Source organism: Acyrthosiphon pisum, chromosome A1 (genome assembly GCF_005508785.2).
Source record: "Acyrthosiphon pisum isolate AL4f chromosome A1, pea_aphid_22Mar2018_4r6ur, whole genome shotgun sequence".
Classification (NCBI taxonomy): domain Eukaryota; kingdom Metazoa; phylum Arthropoda; class Insecta; order Hemiptera; family Aphididae; genus Acyrthosiphon; species Acyrthosiphon pisum.
Genome location: NC_042494.1, coordinates 46,125,706 through 46,137,369, shown reverse-complemented (window position 1 = coordinate 46,137,369; position 11,664 = coordinate 46,125,706). Strand labels below are relative to the sequence as shown.

General features: G+C 31.7%; 1 protein-coding gene across 1 annotated transcript; it reads right to left on the bottom strand.

Annotated features, from left to right (window-relative positions):
* Positions 1-245: 245 nt before the first annotated feature.
* Positions 246-10,801, bottom strand: LOC100168764 (ran-binding protein 9). The gene is made up of 11 exons (XM_008183830.2): positions 9,785-10,801; positions 4,189-4,353; positions 3,909-4,099; positions 3,306-3,490; positions 3,132-3,244; positions 2,814-3,072; positions 2,413-2,750; positions 2,187-2,347; positions 2,004-2,115; positions 1,254-1,425; positions 246-1,174 (listed from the first exon to the last, which is right to left on the bottom strand). The coding sequence occupies exons 1-10, from the start codon at positions 10,050-10,052 to the stop codon at positions 1,295-1,297; spliced, it is 1,923 nt and encodes a 640-aa protein (XP_008182052.1). The 5' UTR covers positions 10,053-10,801; the 3' UTR covers positions 246-1,174; positions 1,254-1,294.
* Between the last annotated feature and the right edge of the window lie 863 nt (positions 10,802-11,664).

Below are 11,664 nucleotides of genomic sequence, written 5' to 3'. Positions count from 1 at the left end.
TAAATGATCCAATCAGATTTTTCTTGAACGTTAAAAATTTGCATCATTGGTTCTGTAAATAATATTATTACACCCGTAACTAGCAAATGAGTTGGTCATTATTTTTTACTGAGGTCCATATCATAAATCGATTATATCATTACCTGTATTTTTATAAGACACTAATCCATTATCCATAGTATCTAACAGTACCAAACAGAATTCATTAATTAATAATAATTTAATAAGAACCACAACAACAAAACTATATTTTACTCATGATTTTTATAATATATTAAACATTTCATAACACACCAACATGAATTTTATAGGTGTGAAGACTGAAGCTTATTGTTTTGATAACTTATACAATGTTGCTAGGCAACCAAATTTCAAAAACATACAAACAATTATTCATACTAAATATGTATAATGTTATAAAAAATAAACAAACATTTCCAGACAAAAAAAAAAAAACTATATTTAAATGAACTAATTATATTTTGTTAGTACAATCATATGAAACTAACAACTATAAATTAAATAATATGGTACAATGTTTAAATGATCTTATACATTAGTGTTGGCGATTCGAAGTTTTTATTTAATAAAAAATAAAACGTCATTTGATTCAATAAAAAAAAAAAAACATATTTGTCAAGAAAAGGTAATCAAGAATCACATTACAACAATAAAATATCATTTTAGTATGTTGCATAAATTATGTGAAGAGATCATAAAATACGCAAATAACATTTACGTACAGCAAATTATAAATTGGATCCGACAATAAAATAATATATACCGACAAGTTAATCAGACCTTCATAATTTGTTATTTTTATAAATATTTGTCCGCAAAAATAAAAGAGATTAACAAAATTTTTAAACTTTTTAAGTATACAATATTTTTTTAAATAATACAATTAAATAACAAGAAAAATTGTATGAGTGAAAATAACTTTCAGATAAGTTTGAAATTTCATTTGTTAAATTTAATGCTAATTTACATTGTATTAACGGTAAATATTTTAAAATTCTATCTGAAAAAATACTACTTACACGCTCATACAGAAAAATGTAATTGTCAATTTATGTTTTTTTTTGTACAAAATATTTTTGTGGGTGATGTGGCCGCTTAAAGTACTTTTGCCATTGTTACTGTGTTCAAATTTGGCGGCCAACCGTTTTGAACTCTGTTATGTATAAATAATAATTTCATGAACAATGTTATACAATTTATTTATTGCTAAGCATTGGAGTTATTTTATTTACCTGCAGAATGGTGGCAGTGAGACGCGCACATTGCACGAAGGTCATTTGAGCAGTTCGTCAATATTGGTGAAAGCACACGCTCCCATACTAGACGCTGCCATCAGCTTGACTAGTTCATAGGCATGACCAACAGTCATTTCCAGGGGTGGGCGTCGTGGTAAATTACTCGATTCTATAATTTAAATATAAGAATTTAAACAAGAAAATACAAGATAATAGACTTTAAAAATATTAAATCAATTATATTTTACTATTATAGAAATATACAGTAGATATCACCTATAATGACATTGTTTGTAATAACCTATTGGTAGTAAGTTGTAACGACTTGACGTCGAATGTCCCAGAAAAATTGTCTTATTGAGGCTATTTAAATGGTTATTACGACTTAATACTGGAATAACACAGTATATTCACAGAAAAATTTCTGTAAATTCTAATATGATATACGTAATTATCAAAACGTATTTAATTTTTTTCCACTTTTTTGTACATGTTCAAAATATGTACATGTATAATTTAGAAAATATGACATATAATTGAACTTTTTTTTTAATTTTTGCTTTTTAATACTTTTCATTTACAATGAATAATATTTATAATATGATTATTGACTATCGTCTATAATAACTTATTTTAAACACTCCCTTGACGGTGATAACTAATATAATAACTTAAATTAAAGAAATATCTAGTATTTCAATACCAAAATTGTTTAAGTATAGCATTAATATACACAACTCTAATTACCTAAAATAGCGGAATTCAGTGCTGCACATACACTATCTCTTTGGGAAGCTTCCAGTTGCCAACCAACAGGACTATCCCAAGGATTAGAATATGCTAATAAACTAAACGCATCCTATTTAAACAAAACATAGAAACATTAATAATAAAATAAATACAATAACTATTATAATATTTTATACATACTTGTAACATTTTTTTATTTGTTTCATTTCTTCCTAATTCTTGTCGTAATTGCAAACTAAGTAAGAATAATTCTCGACCGAATTCTAACATTTTTTCAACACCCGGCTTACTGCCACCACATACTTTTTTGGTAGTTTGGTGATATTCTGGTTGATCAATATCTGTATTTTAATAAAACTATTAGTTAATACAGTTGTTTCTATAAAATCAAAATTGTTTAATTTACCCATTGATTCTTCATTTCCATTATTATTGATTCTTGATGTTCCATTACTTAGTTCATCACAATTATGTCCATTGTGATAACCATTTGAACTATAATCTCCATCTAAAAGGTGATTTTGATGATGTCCATTTACACTGTCAGCTGACATAATATTATATTCAGTCATTTGGTTGTCTTCGTTGCAATCCATTTTTTCTATTTGGTAGTCATTAATTTTTGGTGTACCATTTTTTATTGTTTTAATTGTAGTTGCATCCGAAGAACCATTTAATATCAAATTCACTGAATTTATTTCAGTCACTTCAGTAGTATTTGATAGTTTTTGACATTTTATATTTCTATAAACAAATAAATAAACAATTTAAATCTTTATTATAAGGTTGTTTTCAATTTATTCATACCCATTAGTTTGTATAGATGTTGGACTTCTATTTGACTGCAATGTACGTTTTGGCGAAGGACGAGTTGTTGTGTGAATTTCAATATTATCATGAGAGCGGGGTGTTACCTCAGAATCTGTACCATTGACCATTTCAACAAACTGACGACATTTGAGCTTAAATAGAAGGTTACGATTCGATTCAAGTAACCCAGGATAAAGCTTATTGGTCATTTCAATAGCTTCTCCCATTCGACCAGTTGATACTAATTTTAATATTTCTACAAACATTTTTAACACATTAATTATTAGTTTTAATTTTTAAACAATTCAAAATTACTTTGGCGATTTTTTATGGAAGCAATCTCTTCTTCAAATGATTGATCAGTTTGAGAAATAAATGCTTCTGCTGTAGCACAGAAACCTTGGTGAACTAAATAAGTAGAAACCATTCTGAAACAAAGATTATTATTATTACTAGGTTAGTTATTAAATTTTAACTATTTTATATTACTTATGGAAATTTGTCTGGCACTGTGAATATGGATAAGAAAATGGATAATTTTGAATAGTCATTTGTGTTTGGTTTCTGAGTTCTTTCATCATTTCTTCAATTTTGAACACAAATGGCAACTGTCCAAAATTGGCATCAACCACCTCACCAGGTGTTTGTAATCCTACAGTGGGAAATAAATTTGGCTGAAAAAAAAATTGTATACATTAGTAAATTTAACTAATTATTTATTTTTCATCTCTCTGACCCATACCCAACATATCAAATTTGCTTTCAACCAAACCAAACGTGTATTGCTAACTTTAATATTAGAGGAAAATAACCTTTGATTGAACTTAAAGTTAAGAACATTATTTATATTCCTACATTATTTAGGTTTTTATGCAAGTTATAAGTATGTACATTTTGCAGAAAAATTTTAATATTGTAAAAAACTAAAACTACAAGCACAAATAATGTTCCTAATTTAAGTTTAATACAAAAGTCAATTCACTCTAATATTTAAGCTAATAACACAATATTGGTTCTGCAGAATAAAAATGTGCTATGTAACACATATTATATCGGAGAAAAGACAAAATAGTTATAAAAGTGATTACTCACAGGAAGGTCAGTAAATGCTGTTCCTAAATGGGTTCCATTTTTAGTATAAAAACAGTGGTTGTGCACAAGATCTACTCCACAACCGATAATATCGCCAGTAGTAAATGTAGGTCCATACGGTTGACCTGTGCCACTTGAGCAAAATGAATGGCCATCATCACCATGATAACCATATGAATGTTTATCCCAGCCTGAAATTACATTTATAATTAGTATGGATGTATTGTACATATTATAAATTAATCAATTTTAATTTATTATTTTGGGTCAATAATTTTACCTGGTAAACGATTCATATTGACTCCTTGGGCTGAAAGTCCAACACCCATATAACCATCACGTCCTTTTGAAACTATTTTTACTTCAAAATAGTATAAGCCACAAGAAGCAGGAATAGGGTGTGTGGCTCTAACACTAGCTGCATCTTTATGTGTTTTACCATGACCTAAAAGTAAATAAATGGAAAAATTGTTATTTACATACAATTAAAAGAATATCTTATTAGGTTGGTACATTAGTTTGATTCAGTATTTTTGTATAATGTTGACTCAGATTAACTTGATACAAATGTTATTTTATTAATAGTGAACTAGAGTATTTAGTAGGTAATTTAAAGTTCATAGAAGAAGTATATGTACTATAAACAAAATTTGATTAAAATACTGCCAATAAATATATTTATATAATATACCTGGTATAGTTATACTACCTATGTTAAATGAATATTTATAACAAATATTTTGAGTTATTTTAGAGCACATTATTTCATTAAGTATAAAAGATAGACCTTGGACAAGTGCCAATAATTTAAACATTATAAAGATCGCTAATTATTATTAAGCAACTCCGGGAGCAATTTGAACAATACTCAACATTCAAATATAAATATTTTTAACTAAAATAAAAGGTAGGTTTTATAATGTAATTTAATATACATAAGCTTCAAGAAAAGTATTATTATCAAATACTATTTTGCAATTTACCTAAGCAAACTGCAATAAGCCAACCTATCACATAAATAATAAATCATACATTGAATTAAATCGATGAATATTAAATTCAAACAAATATATACTCCTTTTCAAAAGAGTACATAACTTTTTTGCACATGTCGAACGATTTGATTGGTGCGTCGAGAACCACGTGATTACGTTAACAATGGGTAAATTGGTGGGGGATGCGCTGCCAGACATAAATTGGTCGCCAACCGGTATGTTCTCTTTTTAAACAGAGTATAGTTTTAAGCAAGGTTTTAAGTTAGATTACCTACCACATTAGCAAAATATTTAATACCCTATTCACGTTAAGAAGAAACCTCGGAGGCGACTAGTTTTTATTAGGACATGGTCAGGTAATAGTACACTTTGAGAAAGTAACCATCTGCAAGTTTGTCGTCTAGTTAATAAATTCCTAGGGTACAAGTTGATTGCCAAGGTTCCTTCTTAAAGTTAATAGAGTAAAACAGACAGCATTCCTATGTTCATATAATTCTATAAATATATACCTATTTACTATACCATTACTACCAGTTGATTATTTAACATTTAAAATTGAAATATTCGGTATACGTTTAGTACGTGACCTACTGGACGGATAATTAATTTAAAAATCATAAAATCATGTTATTTTATTATTATTAATTAATTAATAATACAAATATAAAATAATACAGGATTAAATTTAATAATGTCAAAATCAGTTAAATAAAAAAACGTATAACAGCTAAGGAATAGGTACAGGATGGTAGATTTAAATATAATATAGATTTCTAACCCAAACAAGTTGATCTAGGACCAATCATTTAATTTCCTTTGGTTCAAGTTACAACATCGAGAATGGGTCACAACAGACCTCAGACCGTACATTGAAGATGTGGAGAAATGCTATTGGGATATAATTGATTCCACGGCTTGTGACTGTTGCCACTAAGTTGACCACATATCTTAAACTACGGAACACAATTTGTGCATACCCACAAAAAACTGATAGAGTCCCACAAATTCTCGAATGCAGCACTAACTTGACCATCATCTATAGAGAAGCTGCCTATTCATTAACAGTTAGACACCATTAATTTTACAACCTATGTTGTATTTTTCTTTCGTAAGCTACCAAATTATAATAATAATTAAAGGGTTAAGTTTCTATCACAAGAAAAAAATTATATTATTTAGGTAAATAACATTAATATTTATAAACTTAAAGATAAAATAAAAAAATAAATCAGGAGGAAAATATTTAAATAATATTATTAAAAAATATTTATCTTTAATTTAACAAACATGAAGTAGGTAGTTCGTGGAAGTCTACACAGTATAAAATCATTGTTCTTTTTTATGTGTAGGTGGTAGTTATATGTATTAACTTTAAATAAACATGTGTTAATAGTACCTATGTTTATAATTTTTTTGTTTCAGCTAACACAGCTAATTCTATTATTTATCGTACCTACAGTAAAAAATTTAAATATTGTTATGTAGCTAAGTAAGTTAGATATACAAACATTTTTCAAATAATATAGGTAAGGTACCTATCAGTAGCGGTAAAATGATTTTGCTATGAATATGGATTGTTTTTTAACATACACTATTTATTTAATCATTCAAAATATAATTTATACTTATATGGTTATATAATATTATCTAAGTTATTTTATAATATTTTATATTGAACAAAAAGGCATGTACCTCATACTAGGGTAGTTATAATATTGGTTACCTATTATTTATAATTATAAATTTCTAAAAAGACTTTTAGGTTACTAATTTAAATAATTAGGTATATGTACGTAATGTAAAATAGAAATTGAAAAAAATCAAAAAATGTTGTAGGTGCATTAGTTATGATTTTTCCTAATTAAAAAACATTAAAATTGTTATATTAGAAAATGTACATATGTATTATACAGGTTGTCCCGTGTGGATATACCCATTAACTGTAAAGGGGGACTTGCCGCCCGGAAAAAACCGGTTTTTGCCGTTTTACCTATAAACTAAAAAAATAGGTAATTAAAAATTCTGAGATTAATGAAAATAAAATGTTGAAAAGTCGAAATTTTCACAAAAATAAAAAATAACTTTTTTGCCAAAAAATGTAATTAAATTTAAAAATAAAATATGTGTAGTCCTTGTCTTTGTGAGTCGAATAAAAAAAGACAGATTTATGATAGGTATATTTAGTATCTCAGGAGATATCGCAATGGGTAAATCCTCGCGGGGCATGCTGTACCTATATATATAATAATATCTATCTTCATATCAAAATTGAAATACTATAAACTAGGTAGGTATTAATAAAATTATTGATTTCCCATTTACATTGTTGTACATAGGTATCTAATAGTAATTAAGACCCATAGATATAACATATTATTAGGTTTGTTAAAAATTAAATTAATCTATAATAATTGCCAAGTACTTCGCTTTTATATAGATAAACAATGACATTTTTATTTCTGTAAATATGAGTCACTAAAAAAGAACTAAACCGCCTAAACTTTTTATAGATATTAAAATAAACCTTTTGCAGATTTAGAGGTAATGTTATGTACCTACCCTTACGTTTATTATTAAATGCATTTAGGTAATTTAAAAAAAAAAATCTACTAAATAAAAAGTACCTAATATCAATAGGTACAATAGAATAAATGGAAATTATGTAATTTTAAAAATCACTCAAATGTATCTCTTATTATTAGGTACAGCCTCAAAAAGGCAACTTTATGAGATTTTATATTATTTAAAATTATATAGGTATCGGGTACTTTTCTTTGTATATTATATACAACTGTATATCAATGGCCAATACCTAAGCAACTTTTAATACATTAAAATAAGTACCTAGGTAGGTATTAAATTGCTTTTGAATTTTAAAAACAATTTTTAGAAGACATTTAATACCATTTATGTAATATCAATTTTAAAACATTTTAACAATGCCTCTATATTAAACAAAAATATTCTATAATAAGCAGGTATAAAAAAAAAAAAGCTAAAAAGTACAGTTATTTAATTGAAATGATGTATTATTATTATTGTTATATTACTATAGTTTTTTAAGGGCTATTGCCCGTTGATCACACAACAAATAAATAAATAGGCAAAGTATAATAAAAACTAAACTAATAAATAAAAACTCTATTTTAAATTGTTTGTTAGGTGTACTGTCTTTATAAGTTTTTATATAATATGTCAAATTACATGTAAATAGTTTGAGAACTTTAAATCCGAGTTTAAATCAGAATGTTAATTTTAAGTTTTGAAAATTAATAATAACTCATTTATCACAAGGTGTAGTTTCAAAGAATAAATTAACTTTAATGCATTCTTTTTAAATATTTGAATGTAATATATATAAAAAAAAAATGTATACAAAATCTAAGTCGGATATGGTGGAGTGTACCTACTGCTAGTTATGTCAAACTTATGTATGATCTACCGACAATTTGAAAAAGCACATGCAATATTAAATATATTCATACATTGACTTTAGTTAGGTACCTGTTAAGTTAAATATATTTCTATTATTATTTTTATACCAATCAGGATTTGAGTTATTAAAAACATTAATACATTTTCCTTATACGGGTACCTACTTTATTTGTGTTTATTTTAGGTCGATTAATTATAAGTATAAGTCGGGGTATAAGTATATTATATAGATAAATAGGGATCATAAATTAAACTAATAACCATAACACCAACATCACTCAAATTGGTCGATCGCACAATCTACCACGGCCAGCTTAAAGTACTTATAACTAATAGGAGAACAAATTAGCTTTTGATCTTATTGCATTCAGATTTTTGAAAGTATTGAACATTTGAAAACACATATTTCAACAAGTAGATGTCCTAGCAAACTAGTCCTTTAACTACATATGTAGTAAATGCATGGTAATTGTATCATAATCACAACTACCTACCTACCAGTTGTAGGCATAATATTTATTACGATATAAAAATGGGTAGGACATTAAAGTAATATTATGCGCGAAACGCAAACGCTTCGTTTTCATCTTCTTATTTGCGCAACATCTGTGATAGGTATTGAGAAACGGCGTGTGCAAGCAGGGCCGGGTGGGGGAGGCATCCTATTCAGCGTCGAGAGGAATATCGGCTGAAGAAAACCCGTAGGTAGTAGGTACGTCAAAAACCACACGGGCCTACTGCACGGATGGACCATGGATGGCGGCACATCTTTTACCACCTTACACCTATGACTGGTTATAATTTATAATATTATTATGTGCAGTATTATAGATAAACACACACACGACGTGGTCGAGGAGGGGGTTGGGTTGTCGGGAGATTTGTGCGAGATCAAGAGCCTCCGCGCGACCTTGGCACGGTAACACGCACGACGATGCGAGGTAAAATCGAAAAACAAAAGAGGGCGACGTCGAACACGTTGTCGTCCGAATTGAACAGACTCTCTCCGGACGCGGAAATCGAGGAACAAGCAGCGAGTGCCTCAGGCACCACACTTCTTGCTGCTATGGAATGTTTGGAGTGCAATCGCCCTTCGATAGGGACCCGACCCGTCGTACCAAACGGAGCGTACACGCACACCACGTACCATACCATACCGATACCACTACCGTTTACCCCCCTTCCACCACACTACCACGGACAGGGCAACAGTGGGCCAGTGCGCGCAAAACAAAACAATGAACAGCTGATTCTTTGTTACCCACATATATAGTAATAATAATAATAATAATAATAATAATATACGACGTCAACTATGACTGGGAAATGGGAATTGGGAATAATGTTATTGGTTATTATATTGGGAAACCGTTTCGTCTAAAGGCGAACGGAAGACACCAAAATACCAATATGATCACACACCATCGTGTCACGGACGTTATATACCTTTGTAGTGAACGCGTATGTTGTTCTGTGACAGCCCTAGATTGGTGAACTTGTCTTTGGAGTTCCAGCTCCGTGGCAACGGCGTGTCGTCCTCGTCCACCATCGGGTACAGGCCTTTCAACCGGTCCTCGCCTTGTTGGCCGAACGGGCTGGCCGAGCTGCCGTTGACGGCCGCAGAACCGCTACCGCCACCGACGGCCGAACCGCCGCCGCAGTCCGAGTTCACCACGGTCGTGTTATTGCTGCTGTTGTTCGGGCTGGCCGCCATTTGTACCGCAGACGCAGCCTACGCCGCTGCGTAGTATTGTTTTGATCCGAACACGACACGGACGTGTGCCGAGGATGAGACGAAAAAACGATAGTTGGGTGTTGTGGGGAAGGGAGACGTGGGGGGGGGGGGGTGAGTACAGTCGGATTAGAGTTGGATGAGAAAAAAAAACCCGATTGAAAAACAAGTCGAAAACGCTACGGGCGAGTCCCAGAACCGCCTGCCTGGTGTCAAACCGAGAAAACGGCGAATCGAGGAACGGCACGGCCGCGAGAATAATTATTATTATTGCGTACGCTATCGCTACTACGACTAAAACTACTACAACTGCTGCTATTGCCACCAGCGGCACTTATCATCGCGACGGACCGTACACACTCACACACGCGCACACACACACACTCACACACGCACAGAGAGTAGGCCGTCACGCGCGCACGCACCACTCACACGGCCGACACGCACACAACTATGCTATGTTATTATTGGTACGACACTACGACTACTGCCGAAACAACGGCGCAACTACTACAATATTGCAATACGACTGTACGACTGCTGACGGTGGCTTAGCTCGCAGCCGTCGGCCGTCGTCGTTCTATGCACCGGGACTGGTCGGCGGGTGGTGACTGGTGACGCTAGAGATTCTCGGTAGATGGCGGCACATGCCCACGCACAGCTGATTCCTGGTTCGGCGATCGGCGCGTGCGCCGCGCAGCCCGCCCGCCAGCCTACGCTACCGCTCAGTGCCTACTGCCTACCGCTACCACTAGTTCGACCTACATTTTGTGGAAGGGCTTCCACCAGATGTACGCGAATACGCACACACTGACACACGCCGTCGCTCGGTTTTTGACCTCAATACAATGGCGATGAGACTTTACATTATTATTATTATTATTGATATTTATTATTCACTGCATAATATAACATTAGTATCATATATACATTATATTATGTATATTATATCGACAGACACTGCAGTGGCGTATCTGAATCTCGACCTATGGGTAGAGGGGTTAAGGGGTCGATTGACTCTCCCCACACAACACATTTTCATTTAATGCTAATTCGAACATTTTACTATTGTCGTAGATACGATTATGAAAATCTAAAAAAATTAAGGTCCAACTCTCGAGGGGATCGAATACGACACCGGACGGAATTCGTTGGATTCGGTTTGGGATTTTGGGTCGTGTAGATTTCAAGTTATTGTTTTTGAACCCTTCCAAGTGTGGGGATGGACACTGATATCTTGTATAAATGTATAAGTCCATTCTCACACAACACGTTGATAGACAAAACTGAAAAGCTCCGCGACAATAATGTAATAACGCGAATGGATATAGGATAGCATGTACCTACCTAAGGACATATGTAAACTCCGCCACAAGTACCTTTTTTAATGTAATCTCCGTCAGGGGAAAAACAGTTAAAACTGGGTTCACGTAAAATCCGCCAGTAAAAAAATCAGGTGAATTGAGTTCGTGTAAACTCCGTCAGTGAAGAAAATCGAGAAACAGTATAAAATTAATATAATATGGTATTATAAAATAGGGTATGCCGTATGCGTATATACCAAAAAATAGATAAAAATAATAATTTCCTGAAT